The sequence below is a fragment of the Chiloscyllium plagiosum genome, chromosome 9 (assembly GCF_004010195.1).
Source record: "Chiloscyllium plagiosum isolate BGI_BamShark_2017 chromosome 9, ASM401019v2, whole genome shotgun sequence".
In the NCBI taxonomy this organism is placed as follows: domain Eukaryota; kingdom Metazoa; phylum Chordata; class Chondrichthyes; order Orectolobiformes; family Hemiscylliidae; genus Chiloscyllium; species Chiloscyllium plagiosum.
Window position 1 is genome coordinate 91,045,081 of NC_057718.1, and position 22,028 is coordinate 91,067,108.

The window sequence follows — 22,028 nt, forward strand, 5'->3', positions numbered from 1 at the left end:
TGGAAAAATAAAAAAGTCATGAACTGCATGTTAAATTTTCTTTTCTATTACTAACGTTGCATGTGTCATTATCTCTGACTGGGATCTTTATCAGGTATTTCTCAATCATAGAAGCTTTGGATTGCTTAATTGTACTGTTTTAGTGGCCAATTGACACCAATATCTTCATAATAAAGTATGTATCATGTTGGCTCTTGTTTTTGTCTGCGTTTCTCAGCCATCTCGCTCAATTTAAGGATGGCTTATTTTTTAATAAGTCATAGGATCATTCAGTGGTATGATTGCACAGAAGAGACCATTAGGCCCTTTGTTCCCATGCTGGCTGTTTAAGGGCTGCCTTTTTCTAGTCCTGCAGGGGCGCACTTAAAGGTAGAAACTTGAAGGATTCCACAGAAGTTGACATCAGGCCACTGAGCTGATGTAGTTGTACCTCTGGGCAATCATCCCTGACAGAGGCTAACCACACAGTCTGGATAATTAAAGGCCTGTTAGTGAACTGACTGGAAAAAGCGCTGATGGCAGACAGACCCTTGGACTTGCTCGGTCTCCTGCACTACCTCCACCCAGGGGGAGCTGCAGCCATGAGTGACTGCTGCTGCCGACTATGCTGGGAAGGGGGATTCACCATTTATTACATTCATTTGAAAGCTTTTTTTTTTTGGAGGTTGCATTTAGAGTCATAGAGATGTACAGCACGAAACAGACCCTTCAATCCATGACTGGAAAAAGAGCTGATGGCAGACAGACTCTTGGACTTGCTCGGTCTCCTGCACTACCTCCACCCAGGGGGAGCTGCAGCCATGAGTGACTGCTGCTGCCGACTATGCCGGGAAGAGGGATTCACCATTTATTACATTCAATTGAAAGCTTTTTTTTTTGGAGGTTGTATTTAGAGTCATAGAGATGTACAGCACGAAACAGACCCTTCAATCCAACTCGTCCATGCCAAACAGATATCCTAACCTAATTTAGTCCCATTTGCCAGCACTTGGCTCATATCCCTCTAACCCTTCCTATTTTAAATACCCATTCCAGATGCCTTTTAAATGTAATTGTACCAGCCTCCATCACTTCCTCTGGCTTCTATGAAGCTGCCCTCCTGCTCTGCCTCTAACAGGGACAGTGCCTGGTGGTTGAGAGTTCTGATAAGGTCTGCAATCTCTTTCAGTGGACTGCAAACACAAAATGGGTTGCTGGAAAAGCGCAGCAGGTCAGGCAGCATCCAGGGAACAGGAGAATCGACGTTTCGGGCATAAGCCCTTCTTCAGGAATTCGGGCTTATGCCTGAAACGTCGATTCTCCTGTTCCCTGGATGCTGCCTGACCTGCTGCGCTTTTCCAGCAACACATTTTCAGCTCTGATCTCCAGCATCTGCAGACCTCACTTTCTCCTGCAAACCCAAAAGGCAGCCTCTTAATTGCTCATCATGGGGTAGAGCTCGCAGACAGGAATCCCAACAGGTGGAGCAGGGCTGAGACCAGAAATAGTTCTGGCACGAGCCCACAGCACACAGACAGAAGATTCTGCCTAGAGTAAGCAATCCAATTACTCTTACTCCCAGATCATAACTTGTTACATGTATTAAAACAAAACGTCAAAAGCAACAACAATGGAAGTCAGAGAGCAGCTTCATTTAAAAATGACAAATTAAGCAGTAACTTGCTGGATTCAAAATTCATCAAAGATTGTTGCTTTCAGTGATCAAAATGGACCAAAGAGCTATGGATTGAAAGTAGTGACTACAGAGGGATTTGAATTGCAAGAACTCTAGGAATGGATCAATTGTTTTATCAAAATGATATCCCATTCAGTAGGAATATGACGTAGTATAATATCGCCATTGGCTCGAAGGTAGAAGGTAGTGGTGGAGGATTGCTTTTTGGACTGGAAGCCTGTGACCAGTGATGTGCTGCAAGGATTAGTGCTGCTTCCACTGCTTTTTGTCCCTTTACATAAATGATTTGGATGTGAACACAGGACATATATGTAAGCTTGCAGATGACACCAAAATTGGTGGTGTAGTGGATGGCAAAGAAGGTTACCTCAGAGTACACCAGGAGCTTGATCAGATGGGCTGATTGGCTGAGGAGTGGAGATGGAGTTTAATCTAGATAAATGTGGGGCACTACATTTTGGTAGGGCAAATCAGGGCGGTACTTATACACAGTTAACAGATCCTGGGGAGTGTTGCTGAACAAAGAAATGTTGAAGTGGAAGTTCGTAGCGCCTTGAAAGTGAAGTCGCAGGTAGACAGGTTAGTGAAGAAGGCATTTGGTATGCTTGCCTTTATTGGTTAGTACATTGAGTATAGGTGTTGGCAGGTCATGTTGCACCTGTACAGGACGTTGGTTAGACCACTTTTGGAATATTGCATTCAATTCTGGTCTCCCTGCTATAGTAAGAATGTTGTGAAACTTGGAAAGCTTCAGAAAAGAGTTTCAAGGGTGTTGCCAGGGTTGGAGGGTTTGAGCTATAGGGAGAAGCTGAATAGACTGGGGCTATTTTCCCTGGAAAGGCAGAGGCTGAGCTGTATCTTTATAGAGATTTATAAAATCATGAGGGTCATGGACAAGGTGAATAGCCAAGGTCTTTCGCCAAGAGTAGGGGAGTCCAAAAGTAGAGGAGAAACTGAGGACTGCAGATGCTGAAGATCAGAGCTGAAAATGTGTTGCTGGAAAAGCGCAGCAGGTCAGGCAGCATCCAAGGAGCAGGAGAATCGATGTTTCGGGCATAAGCCCTTCTTCAGAAATGAGGAAAGTGTGTCCAGCAGGCTAAGATAAAAGGTAGGGAGGAGGGACTTGGAGAGGGGGAGGGGGGGCATTGGAAATGCGATAGGTGGAAGGAGGTCAAGGTGAGGGTGATAGGCCGGAGTGGGGTAGGGGCGGAGAGGTCAGGAAGAAGATTGCAGGTTAGGAAGGCGATGCTGAGTTCGAGGGATTTGACTGAGACAAGGTGGGGGGAGGGGAGATGAGGAAACTGGAGAAATCTGAGTTCATCCCTTGTGGTTGGAGGGTTCCCAGGCGGAAGATGAGGCGCTCTTCCTCCAACCGTCGTGTTGTGGTCTGGCGATGGAGGAGTCCAAAGACCTGCATATCCTTGGTGGAGTGGGAGGGGGAGTTGAAGTGTTGAGCCACAGGTTGGTTGGGTTGGTTGGTCCGGGTGTCCCAGAGGTGTTCTCTGAAACGTTTCGCAAGTAGGTGGCCTGTCTCCCCAATATAGAGGAGGCCACATCGGCCTTTTGTAATGTGATGAGAAGGTTGTGTGTTTGTCCCTTTTGGTGTGAGCACTCCCAGCACAGGCCAGCTTTGAAATATTGAAAAGTCAACAAAATATATGCTGTTTTTGCTGGGGATTATTTGATCGTGGGATGTGGGTGTTGCTGGCTGGATTGGCATTTATTGCTAATTCCTAATTGGCCCTTGCTCTGATTGGCTTGTTAGGGCCATTTCAGAGAGCTGTTCAGAGTCAACTACATTACTGAGAGTCTGGAGTCAAATGTAGACCAGAAGGGAAAGGATGCCAGATTTCCTTCTCCAAAGGACATTAGTGAAGCAGATGGGTTTTTGTAACAATTGACAATCATTACATGTTTGCCATTAAACCAGCTTTTTAATTTCAATTTTTTTAAAAATTCCAATCTCACCATCTGCCATAGTGTCCCCATAGAATTAACCTGGGATTCTGGATTACTAGTCCAGTAACGTACCCACTATGCCTCTGGCTCCCACCGTAAAATATAAATGCAATTTTTTTTTCTTTTAACCAGTTATTTTCTGCTCTGCTTTCAGAGCAATTAAAATGCCAGACATAATTGAAATGATGCAATACAGAGGATTGCTTTATAAAAAATGCAGTTCCTTGGAAAAGATGGTAATTTTCACTTCTGCCTGATTGTACTCGAATTTTGGATGAGTGTTGAAATAAATATCTCCTAAGGTCTGTCAGCTAACATTGCTTCTTCATTTAACAAACCCCAGAAAAAACAAGTTATTCATCTCAATGCTGTTTCTGGGACATTCCTGCCATAGTATTGCTGTTGCACTTTCAAGTCAGTGCACCTCAAAAGTAATTGAGTAATAGAAGAAACTTGCATAACAAATTCAGTCATTGAATATTTAATGCCTTGAAATAAGGCACTAAATGATTTAAATGGTAAAAGCCTTGGTGCTATATTTCAATGGCTTTTACTTCCATGAAGTTGAAACCTTTTATCAGTTGCAACATGTGGACAGCTCACAACCAATGGAAAGCCATTGCAATGAAGCTATTAAGTTCAAGTGTTTTCCCTACTGTTAAACAGAAATGCAAACAAACAAGGAAGAACATTTTTATACCATTTGTATGAAAATATTCACCCCAGTGAATTTCACCCAAAATCTCTTTCTTGTTCAAGGGAAATTCCTAGTTACAATGAACCTGAATGCTTCACCTTCTCTTCATATGAAATCGAAATGTGTAAGTGATGCAGCCATGTAGAGTGGCCTCTCACCACAAGGCATTACTTGGGCACATTTAACCAGTTGTTGATTTAGACCTTTTACAACATCGGTAAAAACAGTATGACTAAATAGCTTTGTATTAATTGGCACGATCAGTAATACAGGATATGCACTCATTCTAGCCTTATTGATGAAAGAAAAATTTCACTCGCCAAAGAAACAAACAACTTGTCCTGCGACGGAAGTTCATAAACCACCTGGTATTTGTTACCATCAAGCTACCACCAACTTAGAGGGTCGTGGCTGCAGCATGACATGGACTAGATTTGTATATTGATGGATACAGGACAATTAGGAAAGACTGGTAGCAAGGCAAATGTGGAATAGTGGCTCTGTTGATTAAAATTATCACACAGAGAAGGATGGTTTAAATTCAGGAGAGCAGGATGTAGAAACAGTTTGACTAGAGATTACAAATGATAAAGGCAAGAAGTAACTTGCAGGAGTGGTGTACATGCTGCCTAACAATAACCATAAGGTACAGTGGAGCTTAAAGGAAGAAATGATGGGAGCTAGAGAGAAGGTTGTGGTGATTATCATGGGGGACTTTAATCACATAGACTGATTTATTTCCTTAGAACATATGTTTTAGCAACAACTAAAGAACAAGCTATACAGAAGAACCTCGATTATCCGAATGAGATGGGCAGGCAGTGTTTCATTTGGATAATTGATTATTTGGATAATCAATTTGACTTTAAATAAATGAAGCCATACTGATCTAACACTGCTCTATCAGAGAGTTTGTTTAAATCTATAATTTTGATGAGTCTGCTATTTAAACAAACTAATCTTTGCACTCTGCAAGTTAAACTGAGAAGGACTAAACCCTTACCATCACATAAATATATGAAATCCCAGCATTAAAACAAGGTCACGGACCGCTTTACAATCTCAAGAGCATTTGTCAGTTTCCAATTAACTCAATGTCGCGATAGAAAGACAGAAGCACTGCCTCGCGCATGTGTTTACTTTCTTTGCCATTTTTTCCATGAATGGCCCGGTAAAGTGACGGGAATAAAGCACTCACTTTTACAAAGAGCTGTGTAACTAACCCTTACATTAAAAATATCCAGAATTGCTGTTGCTTGAGGTGTTTGGGTTTCTTTGTCTTAGGCAGTGTTTTCACATGTTCTTCAGTACAGGTAATCCGAATCCACTTACCTCTTTGATGCAATGTTTTTATAGGACCTTGAGACCTTATTTGGATAATCCGAAATTCTGATATTTGATATTCGGATAATCAAGGTTCCACTGTAGACATGGTCTTGATAGGATTAATTAATGACCACATAGTGAAGACGCCCTGGGAAGCAGTGATCATCATTTGCTTGATCTCATATACAGTTTGAGTGTGAAAAGAATGGGTTTGAAACCAATATCATTAACCTAGATAAGGGTAAATATTTTGGTATGAAAGCAAAACCAGCAAAAGTAAACTGATAATTTAGAGTAAGGAACAAGGCAATAGGGACACGGTGGTAGAGATTTAAGAGATATTTCAGACTGCATGGAATAAATGCATTTCAATGAGAGAGAACATTTCCAAGAGAACTATTGTAGTTAACAAAAATAGTATTAAGAGAAACAATTTAATTATGTAAAGATGTGGGGAGGCAGTGGCCTGGTGGTATTATCACTCGACTATTAATCCAGAAACCCAGAATAATGTTCTGGGGACCGGGGTTCGAATCCTGTTATGGCAGATGGTGGAATTTGAATTCAATTTAAAAAATCTGGAATTGAGAGTCGATTGATGACCATGAAACCATTGTCAATTGTCAGAAAAACCGATCTAATTCACTAATGTCCTTATAGGAAGGAAATCTGCAATCCTTACCTGGTCTGACCTATGTGTATGTCCAGACCCACAGTAATATGGTTGCCTCTCAGCTGCCCTCTGAAATGGGCCTAGCAGACCACTCAGTTGTATCAATCGCTAGAAAGTCGCAACAAAGAAATGAATCCGTACGGACCACCTGACATCGAACTTGGATCAAGAAAAGACAATGGCAAAAACACAAAATTGCTCTGTTGACCAGGCAAAATCCTCCTTACCAACATCTGGGGGCTAGTGCAGAAATTGAGAGAGCTGTCTCACAGACTAGTCAAACAATAGCCTGACATAGTCATTCTTACAGAATCGTACCTGACAGATAACACCCCAGACATCACCACTATCATCCCACTGATAGGACAGATCCAGCAGAGGTGGCAGCACAGTGGTATATGGTCGGGAAGGAGTTGCCCTGGGAGTCCTTGACATTGATTCCAGACCCCAGGAAGTCTCATGGCTTCAGGTTAAACATGGGTAAGGAAACCTCTTACTGGTTATCACATACTGTCCTCCTTCAGCTGATGAATCAGTACTCCTCCATGATGAATCAGTACTCCACCTTGGAGGAAGCACTGAGGGTGAAAAATGTACTCTGGGTGGGGTATTTCAATGTTCACCTCCAAGAGTGACTCAGCAACAGCATTACTGATTGAGCTGGACGGGTCCTAAAGGAGATAACGGCTTGACTGGGTCTGCAGAAAGTGATGAAGGAACCAACAAGAGGAAAAAAACATACTTTAACTCATCCTTCCGAATCTGCCGGCTGCAGAAGCGTCTGTCCACGACCGTATCGGTAAATGTGACCACCGCACTGTCTTTGTGGAGACTAAGTTCTGCCTTCACATTGGGAATAACCTCCATCTTGTTCAGTGGCACTATCACCGTGCTAAATGAACTAATCCAGCAGCTCAAGACTGGGCATCCATGAGGCGCTGTCAGCCATCAGTGGCAACAAAACTGTACTTCTGCACAATCTGCAACCTCATGGCCCAGCATATCCCCCATGCAACCATTACCACCCAGTCAAGGAATCAACCCAGGTTCAATGGAGAATGCAGGAGGGCATGCCAGGAGCAGCATCAAGCATACCTAAAAATGAGGTGCCAATCTGGTGAAGTTACCAAACAGGACTACTTGCGTACCAAATGGCATAAACAGCAAGTGATAGACAGATCTAAGCAATCCCACAACTAACGGATCGGATCTAAGCTCTGCGGTCGTGAATGTTGGCAGACAATTAAACAACTCACTGGAGGAGGAGGCTCCGCAAGTATCCCCATCCTCGATAATGGAGGAGCCCAGGACATCAGTGTAAAAGATAAGGCTGATGCATTCGCAACAATCTTCAGTCAGAAGTGTCGTGTAGATGATCTGTCTCGGGCTCTTCCAGTGGTATTACAGATACCAGTCTCCATTCAATTCAATTCACTCCAAGTGATATCAAGAAACGGCTGGAGGCACTGGATACTGCAAAGGTAATGAGCCTTGATAACATTCCAGCAATATTACTGAAACCTTGTGCTCCAGAACTTATTGCTCCCCTCGCCAAGCTCTTCCAGTACAGTTACAACATTGGCATCTATCCAGCAATGTGGAAAATTGCCCAGGTATGTCCTGTACACACAAAGCAGGACAAATCCAACCTAGCCACTAAGCACCCAATCAGTCAACTCCCGACCATCAGTAAAGTGATGGAAGGTGTCATCAACAGTGTTATCGAGCAGCACCTGCTCAGTGACACCCAGTTTGGATTTTGCCAGGGTCACTCAGCTCCTGACCTCATTACAGCCTTGGTTCAAACATTGACAAAACAGCTGAATTCCATGTGAGGGGAGAGTGACAGCCCTTGACATCAAGGCCACATTTGACTGAGTGTGGCATCAAGGAGCCCTGGCAAAACTGGATTCAATGGGTATCAGGGGGAAACACTCCACTGGTTAGAGTCATACCTGGCACAAAGGAAGATGGTTGTGGAGGGTCAGTCTTCTCAGCTCCAGGACATCTCTGCAGGAGTCCCTCAGAGTAGTGTCCTAGGCCCAACAATCTTCAGCTGTTTCATTAATGACCTTCCCTCTGTCATAAAGTCAGAAGTGGGGACGTTTGCCAATGATTGCACAATGTTCAGCATCACTCGCGACTCCTCAGATACTGAAGCAGTCCGTGCTCAAATGCAACAAAATCTGGACAATATCTAGACGTGGGCTGACAAGTGGCAAGTAACATTTGCACCACACAAATGCCAGACAATGACCATCACCAATGAGAGGCACTGTAACCACCACCCCTAGACATTCAATGGTGTTACCATCACTGAATCCCCCACTATCAACATCCTTGGTGTTGCCATTGACCAGAAACTCAACTGGACTCACCACAAAAATACAGCAGCTACAATAGCAGGTCAGAGACTAGGGATACTGCACCGAGTAACTCACTTCCTTATACCCCAAAGCCTGTCCGCCATCTACAAGGCACAAGTCAGGAATGTGGTGGAAAACTCCCCACTTGCCTGGATGGGTGCAGCTCCAACAGCACTCAAGAAGCTTGACAACATCCAGGACAAAGCAGCCCACTTGATTGGCACCACATCCATAAACATTCAGTCCTTTCACCCCTGGTACTCAGTGGCAGCAGTGTATACATCTACAAGATGCACTGCAGAAATTCACCAAAGATCCTTAGACAGCACTTTCCAAACCCACGACCACTTCCACCTCGAAGGACAAGAGCAGCAGGTACTTGGGAACACCACGACCTGCAAGTTCCCCTCCAAGCCACTCACCATCCTGATGTTGGAAGTATTCCGCCGTTCCTTCACAGTCGTTGGGTCAAAATCCTGGAATTCCCTCCCTACCAGCATTGTGGGTCAACCCACAGCAAGTGGGCTGCAGCGATTCCAGAAGGCAGCTCACCACCACCTTCTCAAGGGGCAATTATAAATGGCCAGCCAGTAATGCCCAAGTCTCACAAATGAATAGAAAATGTCATTAAAATTGAACAGTATTTGAAAATCAGCAAAGAATGACTTATAAAAAGGAGAAAAATTAGAGTACAAGTGAAAGTTATAAAGACAGACAAGAAAAGTTCCTACTCATACTTAGAGAATTAACAAAGTAAGCATTGATCACGTAGAAAATGTGTCTGGGCAATTCGTAATGGAGGTAGCAGATGAATAAACTCATATTTTGCATCATTCTTAACTACAGTGGATACAAATTACATCTCAGAAAGAGAAAGTAAGGTGGAACTCAAGAAAATTACAATCACCAGGGAAACGGTACTTGGGAATTTATTAGGCCTCCAGGTCTTTCACATTCAAACCTAGTCTTGATAGTTATGGGTTTAATTTCTTTTTGTTATTTTTGTTTAAAGAACAGCAGCTAGGAGTATAAGTTCTAATTGATTTTTTTCCTGTCTTTAGTTCAGGGACACACGAACTCAATTATGGATCTTCGTCACCATCCTGTATAGACACCAGTTAATTGACAGCAATGGGAATTTGTTGCTCCTTCATTGTATATGGCAGGCTGCATGCTAACTTAACTCGGAATAGTTCTCAATTCTCCTGCTGATCAAGATGTTCAGTATGTTTTCCTTATGTGCTGCATACAGACCTGCATCAGGAACCTGTGATCTGGTAGATTAGAAAATCTAATTGCATTTTAAAAGTAATGTGCAAGAAACAGCAGTCAGCAGATTCCTTGTCCCTCAAAACTGTGGTACCTGGTTATTTCTAATTTTCAGTCCTTTGGCTGCTTATGAACAGAATACTCACCAGGAATTCATTTAAATAAAATTGAATATTCAACCTTGATCCAAAACGTTGACTTGCTGGCAATCCTGTGGGTCAAGATTTAATACACTAATCTCTTCCCTCATTTTCCCATAGTCTAAAAATATGCTGAACATTTATGAGTAGATTATTAATAATTATGATATTTAAAAATTATTCACCCTTAACTCCCACCATGTCCTAGAGTTTAGCCTTGGTTTCACTGGATCCAAAATTGCATTGTGTTAAATCAAGTATAGGTTTCACTACTACCAAGTACAATGTATGAGGGTTATTTTGAACATAAATATTTATGAAATTCACTGGGGATATTGGCTTTTATGCCAATCTGTAAGGTTATGGAGAAACAACTCTTCTTCTGTTTCAGGCTGTCTCATCCTCCACCATGTACAATCAGGTTGTGTGGCTGCATCCTCTGAAGGTGGTCTGCTGATGGAAGATATTTATAAAATGATGGTGAAGATAAAGTGCTCTACTTGCCTAAAGGTTACTCATTATTTGCATCTTGTTGAGCAGAGCACATGGGGATATGGATTATGACTATCAGAAAGAAGAAGCTGCTAAGTGCTGGATGAGGGATTCTGGCTATGAAAGCTTCTTATGTAACCTCAGCATCTTCGATCGGCTTCTACACACCCATCCAGTCTGGCTACATCTCAGTCTGAGTGATGAGGATGCTCTGCGTATTCTGCAGCCCGAGGATGCTGGGGTAAGTTGTTAACCTGACTCTTTTTTTCAACAATAGGTTACATATCTATTACAATTGTGAAACGACATGCATTATCCTACACCTGATTGAAGATGACAAATGCTGGAGATCACAGAGGGTAAGATCCATGGAGAGGGAACAGGCCAGCTTTTCCAGTATAGGTGACTCTTCATCAGAGCTAAAGTAAAGTTTAAGGAGTGGGGAACAGCATTTATGCTATAGTTGGGGGGGGGGGAAGGCGCTGGGTGTTGGGTGCCGGTGGAGAAAAGATGTTGATAGTGCGGCTTAAGTGATCGGATGGTGAGAATGGCAGAATATTGAGGTGTCTCCTGCCAGTTCTGAAAGGACAGTCAGTTGAATGGGGAGGAGGGGAGAAAGGAAATGATAACAAGCTGAAAGAAAGGGCAACATGTTCACAGTTTAAAGGTGTTGAACTCCATATTATATCCACAAGGCTGTAAAGTGCCTAGTCCGAAGATGGGATGTTGTTCCTCCAGTTTGTGCTGAGATTATGAACACTTCTTCCCTTACTTTCAGCTTGTTATTATGTCCTCCCCTCCCCCCATCCCACTTACTATCCTTTGAAGTCCGGCAGGAGACACACCATTGTTCAGCCATTCTCACATTCTGATCACTTAAACTGAACTATCAATATCCTTTCTCCACCAGCACCCTACACCCACTGCGCCCAACACCCCCACACCATAGTATAAATGCTGTCCCCTCCACACTTTACTTCAGCTCTGATGAAACGTCATCTAGGCTCGAAATGTTAGCTTCCTCACTCTCCATAGATGCTGTCTGACCCACTATGACCTCCTCCAGCATTTGTTGTCTTCAGTACAGATTCCAATATCTGCAGTAATTTGTTCCTACTACACCTGAATGTTTGTTTAGTTCAAAGATTTCCTCGGGGGGAAAAGTACTGCTGCTCAAATATCCAACTTCCAATCGAAAATATGTGTCACCAGTATGCTACTTTTCAAACAGAATTCAATTTAAATTTAGTTAAAAAAAATTAAGGATCTTTGAAGTTGTAATGATTGTAATGTGGTAAAAACAATGACTGCAGATGCTGGAAACCAGATTCTGGATCAGAGGTGCTGGGCTTTTGCCCGAAACGTCGATTTTGCCTGTCCTCGGATTTTGCCTGTCCTCGGATTTTGCCTGTCCTCCTATGATTGTAATGTGGTCAACTCGGAGATCTCGTAGAATATGAGTTCCCTGATTGGGGCTGTTAATCGGGTTCAATCAGGGGGCCCTGGCTGACAGATTAAGAACAGGAGTGTCAGATATCCTGTTCATTCTGAGAGCTGGCTCAGAGGGAGCTGGATCAGTGTCAAGAACACTCCATGTGTAAATAAAGGGCAAGTAGGTGATGTGATACTGACCTCTGTGGAGTTATTTCAGAAGTGTGACTGACCTTCAACTTTGAGTTTAGTTGGGAACATAGTGTTAAAATAAGATGCTGAGAATTGATTTGTGTGCTTAATCTCTGTAAGCTTAACCTTTGTCTTGTAGCTGTGGTAGTGAATAGAAATTCATTTTAAGTCAAAAAAAATCAACATTCAACAAGACCCAATCTCTTATATATCCGATAAGCATTCTCTTTAGTCTAATGCAGGTTGGCATTCCCAGTGGCCACCTTTTCCTCATGTTTTGTTCATCTATTCGAAATTGGCCACCTTCTCCCTAGAAGCCAATAAAAATATTACTGTTCTTTCCCAGTGGTGCCCAACTGTAAACTCCATTGGCTCCCACAGTCTCCACCCTGTAATCTCCCTTTCCCCTCATATTCCCATAGCTGTACAACTTTGTGATTACCGCTCCAATCACTGGTTTCTGCCTATGCACTGTGCTAATACATTCCTGGTCAGAACTGTTGTGGACATCCCTTTGGCAAATATAATTGCAGTACTGTATCCCTGATAGTGTCCTGTCTTTCTGACTTTAGTGCATCTACATCCTATTGTTGTTGTGAGCTGGCTCAGGCCATAGGTTCATGGCAGAGGTGGTGGAATGAAGATAGACTCTCTTTCAGTTCTATCTTTTCATCCTTTAAACTATTCAAAATGGGACAGGATTGTGGCGACAGGGGAAGTTTTTCACTGTATTTTACTGTATTATTCACTGTAAAATACAAGTGACAATTAGTCATCATTCATTCTGTCCTTGGCAGCTTTTATGAACTCTCCATCCTTCAAATAATTCCATTGTAATCCTTGTCCTTATTGACACGTTCACATTTCTTCTTAAATTTTGACCGTCTGTATTCCCTGGTCCACCTGCAGTTGCTGTCTTGTATTGTCTTCCTGAAGACCCTCTCCTCCTCTCTGCTTTGGAAAGCATCTGAAGAGTACCTCTCATAACCATAGCCTTTAACCTATTTCTACTGAGGTCACTGTACACTTTTACATTTGTATAGTGCCTTGTGTTTTTTTAAACCATGTTAAATATGTTAGTTGACTTTGTTGCAGTTTTGAGATGAGGTGCGAGCATAGCAGGGGAATGAGGATCAGGAGATGAGCCACCTCGCTTCGTAAAATTATTTTTTATAAATTGCTGAATCACTTTTCAGATAAATACTCGAGAGTGCTGTTACATGTTTAGCTCATAGAAATTACCTTTGGTATTTCCTTGCAAAATCTGGCCGTGGAATATCAAATCTCTTTGTTCAAATGTTGCAGAAATGTGTCATCAAGTTCTTGTGGTTAATCTGAAATTTCACATCTGTAATTAAAAGAAAGAAAGAGTTGTGTCTGCTTTTTCATTGTGGCAAATTGGTATTTAACTATGGTGTAATATATGCAAGTCACTTGTTCTTGGACTTCTTTATGAAGTTACTTTTTAAGAAGTAAGGTTTTTTCCAAACTTTCTTTTGTTAATTTAAAATGTATTCACTTTAACTGCTTGAAACTTGGTGTCAACAAAACAAAGAGGGGACAGTGATATAACCATAATGAAGAGCATCAATAAAATCATAGCAGATGATAACCACAGGAGTTTAAGTCAACGACTAAAGATAGTACGAAGTAATAAAGGATGACAACAGATAAATAGGTGATGATGATCTGGAAAGAAATTGAAGGAAATGAATGTAGGATATTCTTCCCTCTGAAAGGTGGCAAAAATCAATACAATTGGAAGCCGTCCAATCTAATTGTTTTCTTCAAGAAATATGACTGGAGAGTGATAAATCCGGTCTATTCTTTAGATTANNNCGGAGGAAACCCACGCAGACACGGGGAGAATGTGCAAACTCCACACAGAGAGTCACCTGGGGTCGGAATTGAACCTGGGTCTCTGGCGCTGTGAGGCAGCAGTACTAACCGCTGTGCCACCGTGCCACCCACGGTAAACAGGTAAAGCAGGGTGTGCAACCTGTTTATATTAATCATTCAGTGAAAGACATGGGCGGCACGGTGGCACAGTGGTTAGCACTGCTGCCTCACAGCGCCAGAGACCCAGGTTCAATTCCCACCTTAGGTGACTCTCTGTGTGGAGTTTGCACATTCTCCCCGTGTCTGCGTGGCTTTCCTCCAGGTGCTCCGGTTTCCTCCCACAGTCCAAAAATGTGCAGGTTAGGTGAATTGGCCATGGCCCGTAGTGTTAGGTGAAGGGATAAATGTAGGGGAATGGGTCTGGGTGTGTTGCCCTTCGGCAGGTCGGTGTGGACTTGGGCCGAAGGGTCTGTTTCCACACTGTAAGTAATCTAATCTAAAAAGAATGTGAGTACAAAGTTCATAAATCAAGGAAGTTTAGAACTTGGGAAAAAAAAACACAGTTCTGGAGATGCTGGAGACCTGAAATAAAAATAAAGTGTTTTAGAAACCGAGTCATCTGGCAGTGTCAGTGAAATGAGAAACAAAGTCAACATTTCATTTCAAAACGTCACTTCTTCAAAATTAAAGGGGGGCTATGAAAGGTGTTTTTTAATTATGTTGACAAAGGGGGAGGAAGAGCAAATGGAACAGCTAGCAAGGGGTGCCAGAGTAAAAGGGAAAAGGAGTACTAATGGTAGTTGAGGAGAAATCTAGATGCAGAATAGATGTTAATAGCAGAAAATAGGTCCCTGTTGAGAAAAAACATGACACTTGAGTTGGGGGTAACCAAAATCGAGGACTTTGTTTATGGTCTGAAGTTGTTTGAATGCAATGTTGAGTCATGAAGGCTATAAAGTACCTAATTGCATGCTTTTCCTCCTGCTTTCATTGGGTTTCACTGGAGCCATTCAGCAAACCTCAAACAGAAATGTTAGCACGAGAGCAAGATGGTGTATTGGAATGGAAAGCGACTGTAAGATCAGGGTCATTCTTACAGGCAGGGGGGTGCCTGAGGAAGTAGCAGGGGCTCCAAAAGTTTGTGCTTTCAAATAAACTTGTTGGACTATAACCCAATGTTGTGTGATTTTTGACATTGTTCCACTAAGTGATCACCCACTCTGCATTCTATCTTGCCACTGAAGAAGAGACCGCATTGTGAGCAGCAGGTGCACTAGACTAAATTGAAGGGTGTACAAGAAAATTGATGTTTCACCTGGAAGGTGTGTTTGTGGCCTTGGAAATGGAGGACAGAGGAACTTTGAGTTCAAGAAGAGTTTCGGAACTGGTAGAAGTTAGAGAAATAAGGAAGGGAAAAACCATTAAGAAATTTGAAGAAGAGAATAAGAATTTTCAATGGCAGGGGGATGGAAGACCATGGGTCAATATAGCTTGTTGCGGACATGAATGAGAGACTTTGTTTTGGAAAACTTACGGGCAGCACATACAATTTTTTAAATTGGAAACATTATACTTCATAGTCTTGCCATTTCTAAATTCTTTATCAAATGGATCCAATTACAACACTTAACACTATTAATAGTTAACCTGGAGCTTTCCACCAAACTGAATATGTCAACATGATGGACTGCCATCATCTTGTTACTTGTGTTTTTCTGCTCATGTTTGTTGGTAAACATCAACTGGATCCAAACACCCCATACAATGCATGGCAACATCAGGTCATAAGTCATTATCGCTCAGCTAACTTGGAGTGCATATAACATGGGATCATTATTCTAGGAGTCAAGTAAAAGGTGAGAAGACTCTAAGTGGCAGAACTTGGATAGCAATATAAATATTGTCACATCTTTTGATTTATGGAATCATGAAATTTTAAAGCATTAATGGGCCCAATTTAGTTCACTACGTGGTGCATTTGTTCCCTTGAGTGACGAATCCACTCTGCCATTCCTTCACAAGCCTTTGTCCAGTCAGCCTTATCTAATCCTTCCTCAAACTTCATTTTTAAAGTGATTATTGTTTCTAGCAGGCTTTAAATATCCCGAGTATGGTCTACTTAAAACTATTTATATTTGTTCATTTGATGCTGATCTTAGTTGTTGCCTTCCAAGTACTACGTCACCAACCACTAAGTTTTTTTCCTTAATGTTTATCTTATAAAAGCTACTCGTAGGTTCGAGCAAATGACCTCTCTGTTCTAGTGAAGAGTCTTAGTTTCTCAGATCCCTGCCCCCCAAAAAAATAGGTTTTAATCCAGCCTCTTTTTAGAAATGAGAAGGCAAATGGATATATCAATATCTGAATCCTTAATTCTGCCTGATCTTTTGAAACTTTAGCAATTTGGTGATTTCCCCCCCCCCCCCCCCCCCCCCACATCTTGTACACAGTAGGATCTCTGAGGAAGAGTCATCTAGACTTCAAACGTTAGCATGCTGTCTGACCCACTGTGATCACCAGCATTTCTTGTTTTTAGCTGAAAAATGTGTTGCTGGAAAAGCGCAGCAGGTCAGGCAGCATCCAAGGAGCAGGAGAATCGACGTTTCAGGCATAAGCCCTTCTTCCTGAAGGGCTGCGCTTTTCCAGCAACACATTTTTCAGCTCTGATCTCCAGCATCTGCAGTTCTCACTTTCTCCTATTTGTTGTTGTTAGTTTGTCTTATAACTAGCTGCATTAAATTTCATCCAATAACTATTTGCCCGACCCTTCAATGAATGATCTCACTGCCTGTTATATTTTAACAGTTGTGATGCTGTGTCCTGTATATCAGAGTGTAGGTCACTTTTATGCCTATATACTGAGAAGAGAGGTAATGTGAACATTGACCCCTGAGGCTAGCCTTGTTTATAGGGCTGCCAAGCATCCATTGCCTGCTCATCTGTTTTCTATCCACACTGTCACATACCTGTCAACATCATGCACCTTAATGTTATGAACCGGCTCCTTGTTCTCCAACCTGCCTGGTGCTTTTTAAAAATCCAAAACACGTGACCTGCTCTAAACTCTGTCACGAAGAAAGTTTGTTATCCCCTCAGAGGACTGTTAAGATTGTACAAATTTTGGCCTTTTATAAAGTTTTGCTGGTTGTCCAAAATTAAACTTTGCTTTTGTAGGTGGTTAAATTATATCGTGTTTTACAGCTGTCAGAAGCCTAGCTATTACCAGTGTTAGGCTGACAGATCTAAAGTGAGTTGTTTAGTTGTTTTTGAACCTATGAAAGCAGTTCGACATACCAAAAATAAGAGGATAACTCTAGGGGCTAATCATAGTAAAGAAATCAAGGTAATTGATATTTGTAGAGAAAAAATTTTGCAAATACACAAGGAACTGAACTCTGACAAATCTCCAGGACCCGATGGCCAACATCCTACAGTTCGAAAAGAGATGGTTGTAGAGAGAGTGGTTGTGCTGGCTATGATTTCCCCAAGTGTCCTCAGTTCTAGAACGGTCACAGCAGACTAGAATATGACTGAAATGTCATAGTGCTAATCTGAAGAGGAATTGTGAGGAAGCTAGCAATTACAGGCCAATTAGTCTGATAACAGTTTTGGGGAAAATATTGGAATCTATTATTAAAGAAAAGCAATAGACTTAGACAATCGTAATCTGAACAAAGACAGTGTGGTTCTATGAACGAGAGATCATGTTTGACAAATTTTGTTAGGGCTTTTGCGGATGCAACTGTTGAGTAGATAAAAGGAGATGTGGTATACTGTTATTTCTGAAAGACATTTGATAAGGTGCCACACAAAAGGTTAATATGTACAATGGGTGCTCATTGAGTTCAGGGTAATACACTGATATTCATAATGATTGGATATTTAACAGGAAGAAAACAGTAGGGATATACGGGACATTTTCTGCTTGACAGGCTGTGACTGATGCATTACTGCAATGATCAGTGCTTGCATATTGGGTACTTGGAATCTATACTCATGACTTGAACACAGTGATAGACAATATTGAATCTATGTTTGCTGACAATGCAAAGCTAGCTTTGGAATGCGGAGAATGCAACGTGATTGTACGGACAAGTTAATTGCTTGGGCTACATGATGATAAATGTAGTATAATATGGGAACTATGAACTAATTCACTTTTGGAGTAAGAAATAATAAAGGTCCTGACTTTTGTTCCCAGTTTGGGTGCATGCAGAGGCAGGAGGATTCCCAGCTCTGTGAACTTGACCTTTAAAAGTGGCCAGCTGCATTGCTCACATTCATCCAGGTGTTGTGGGATGGATTGGAGTTGGGATAGGCCACTCAGGAATACCAATTGGAGCAAGCTACCAAATGCCAAGGTGCGCTGAGAAGTCTACCATCAGTCCCTAGTGCTGTGTCCAAAATCTGACATAAAAGAATAAAATATAAAACATTCCTCAGCTCTTATCCCTTACCCCCACAAACCCTCTCTTAACCCATCTATTAAAAATCCATAGCTTTACCCTTCCTACCCCTCCTTTGCCTATTATGTCAACTCACTTAGCACCTAAGCACAAAGGAAATAAGGGTCTGTATTAGAAACAACACTCTGTCTCCATTGAGAAAAGCACTCTCATTCATTCAAATAAAACATGGTTTGACACTCCTTGACAAGTTTGACACTCCTTGACAAGTTTGACACTTCTTGTGGTCTTTGTGAGTTTGACTCTGACATCTTTACAGTTCCAAAGGTTTTGTGCCCAGTCTTCTCCACAAGTCACAAATCCAAAAGATGCCTGATACCTGGCATCTCCCCCGTCCTCCCCATCCATGCAGTCTCCCTCCTAATTCCTCACCCATACACATACCCCTCTCTCATGCCCATCAAGGGTATCTGACCACTTTTTCAAAGTGGTACCTTCCCGACCACCACACCAGGGACACCTGATACCCCCCCACCTCTGCCCCCCCAAAACGTGGTCTCCCAGGATCACACTCACAGGGGCATCTTACCTCTTTCAAAGGATTACCTTGTCTATCCAAATGAATCCACAAAGTTCAGACCTGCTCTTAACACATCTAATGTACACACTGTAGATTCCGCTGTACCAGAATGTATATCACACTTCATTGGAGGAAGCTAACTACAGGTATACCCCTCCCCAACCCCCATCTGAAAGTAGAGTGTTCTGATGAAACCTTTCATAAGCTGAAATGGCATAAAGCGAAGAAGCATTAATTTATATGGGAAAAATTTCACCTTTTCTCATAAAAGTGAACATCCTCTTCGGATTTCTTTCCATTAGTGAAAACAGGTACTAATGTAGGTCTTTCATAAAAGTTGTGGCCTAAAGTGAACTTTTGAAAAGCGGGGGATACCTGTATTTGAATGGATAGCTGCCTCTTTAAAAGGCACGTGCATAAACCACAGTCTGACTTCACCCCCCATCCCCAGGAAATAGCTATGTTTTGGGTCAGGACTTACAATTTTAGGTCACTTCTGTTATTTTTGAGAAGGAGATTATTTTTGAGGTGTGAATGTGTAATTGTTGATGTGCAGAGGTACCTCACTGTACTTTTTTTTATCAAGCAACATGAAAATAGCACTCAGGTATAACAGGCAATAATAAAAGTACAGGGATACTAACCTTTGTTGCAAAGGAATGGAGAACAAGAATAAATGAATCTTGCTACAATTGTACAGACTGTTGGTGAGATCACACAACTGGAGTACTGAATGCAGTTTGTTCACCTTATTTAATTGCAATGAAGGAGGTAGAATAATGGTTTGTCATATTGATTCCCAGGCTGACGTACTGATGAGAGACTGTGTTAATTGGGCCAACATTATCTGGAATTTTGAAGAATAAGGGTGAAACATTGAAATATAAATAACTTTGAAAGGGCTTGATAAGGTCAACAAACTCTTGTCGGGGTAGCTAGAAGTAAATGGAGGAGCAGGTGTGAAGGGCTGAATGGTCTATTCCTGATCCTCACATTGTATTATGTTCAACCTCACACAGTGCCTTTTTATAATAACAGATCTTCCTCGTCCGGAGATCATGCAGGACACAGAAGAAAATTATATCAATGCGTTTGCCTGAGTCAGGGTCTCGCTTTGTTCAAGATTTTCCAATAAAGGAGAGCCAGTATAGTAAGTACACTCCAATTTATTCTAATATCTTTGAAAGTATGGTCAAAATGTAAGATATTGTCATCAAAAGATGCACGTGAAGTACTGTGAAAATGTTCTTTTTCTGTATTGTGGCTTTTTGGAAATGTAATCATCTTTCATTGTTAAAATATTTGATTTTCTATCAAGAATGTGCAACACAGAAACAGGACATTACTCCAACCAATTGATATCGGCTTATAATGCTCCACTCCAACCTCTTTTAGTCTTTCCTCATCTAATTCTATCAGCATAATCAGCGTCCCTGATATGTTTAATCTAGATCCCACTTTAATGTACCTTTACTATTTTTCTGAGTTAGTCCTTGATATAGTGAATTCCACTCTATCACCGTGGTCTTATTAACAAGAATTGCTATCTATTACAGGTAAATTGCTACAATCATGAGCCATCAGCATATGACTGTACTAATTAAAACCCAGTCCTCTTATACACTTCTCTTTACATAAAACACAGGCATTGGGGCAAAAAAGGGGTGTTAAGAATGGAAGGAAAGCAGGGACAACATTTACTGGTGCTTTATATGGTGCTGTGAAGTGGCATGAAATACTGATGGATCTGCTCCTGTAACATAAAGGATGAGACATCGGTCACATAGAACTGAAGAGTCCAATTCCCTTTTGGCTTTCTTGGTGACTATTCTGTTTATGACTTCTGATGCAGCTCGCTCTCACAGGTAGATGAACTCTGTGTCTGTTTTATCAAATCCTTTCATAACTTTTAAGATTTCCATTAGATTATTGCTCAGCCTTCTCCCTTCAAGCAAGAAAGAAATCATCCTGTCTGTCCTCTCCTGTTTGGTGTAAACTCATCATTTTGTTATCAGTTTCCTAAATGGAGGCTTATCTATCCCACACTATCTCATCCCTGAAGTGGCTCCATGTTGCCCCAGGCAACCAGATGCTTCACAATCGATCTGTCTAATATTGTAATACAGATTTAAGAGCAACAGGTGAAGAAAGATCAGGATATCTGGAGAATGCCATTTTAGTTTCCTGACTGTGGATGAGTTGGTGGCTTGCTCAATCATGTTAAGCTCTACATGTTCCCAGTGTAAAGACTGTGCCTTTTCATTCTTCCATACTTTTATCAGGGGACTGGAAAGAGAAAAGTGCTGTTTTAATGACCAAGGAGTGGCTGGGGGATTGCTGCATCGTCTGACACTCATTGTAAAAGGATTTACACAGCTTCTTGTTCGAAAGCTGGTTAAAGTATAATTGCAGGAAAACTGGAACTGAAGTGTTGTGTACAGATGGAGTTTTGGTTGGTACAATTAGCAGATTGGTCTATGGACTAGTGAACAATTATTGATGGCAATGGTCTTCTGTTCACCAACAACAGTCTGGTTCTCAGTTTAACAGCTTGTGACTTTGTACAAGATTGACTGCCACCAGCTCAGGAGCTCTCTGTCTGTCTCTCTGTTCTCTGCAGTAAAATTATCTCTAAGCCTGAAGAAAACCAGTTTATCTTTCCTCCAGTAAATGATGTAAGCTGTGACTTTTACTTTGAGTCAGAGACCTTTTTATAAGCGAACCAGCCTCTCTATGCATCTTGAAAATCAGACCCTGGAGAAGGAAGAACATGATCAACACAGGATCCATCTCAGCTGAACTTGTGGACAGAGACAAAAGAACTGCTGTCCCTGCTTTCCTTCCACCCTTAACACCCTTTTCATTTCATGCCTGAGTTTTATCTAATGTGAAGTGCAGAAGGGCATTAGAGTTTTGGTTATTAGAGTTAAATGCCGATGGGTCACAATTGTTTCCTTGTAATAGACAGTAATTCTTGCTAATT

The 22,028-nt window shown here is 41.7% G+C and overlaps 1 protein-coding gene and 1 long non-coding RNA gene across 7 annotated transcripts in view; one reads left to right on the forward strand and one right to left on the reverse strand.

Moving 5' to 3' along the window:
* LOC122553052 (ras and Rab interactor 2-like) overlaps window positions 1–22,028 on the forward strand; it is a 159,106-nt gene that overhangs the window by 100,950 nt on the left and 36,128 nt on the right. For 3 of the 4 annotated variants that reach the window (XM_043696521.1, XM_043696520.1, XM_043696522.1), the window contains 2 exons: window positions 10,646–10,838; window positions 20,084–20,195. In XM_043696521.1, coding sequence (XP_043552456.1) covers window positions 10,646–10,838; window positions 20,084–20,195 — 305 coding nt within the window. Of the gene's footprint in view, window positions 1–10,496; window positions 10,839–20,083; window positions 20,196–22,028 lie in introns of all 4 variants that reach the window. The other variant, XM_043696523.1, reaches the window with a different exon arrangement.
* Window positions 1–22,028, reverse strand: part of LOC122553053 — a 28,914-nt gene that overhangs the window by 102 nt on the left and 6,784 nt on the right. For all 3 annotated transcript variants that reach the window (XR_006312603.1, XR_006312604.1, XR_006312605.1), the window contains exon 2: window positions 13,463–13,568. This is a non-coding gene — a long non-coding RNA (uncharacterized LOC122553053). The remainder of the gene's footprint in view (window positions 1–13,462; window positions 13,569–22,028) is intronic.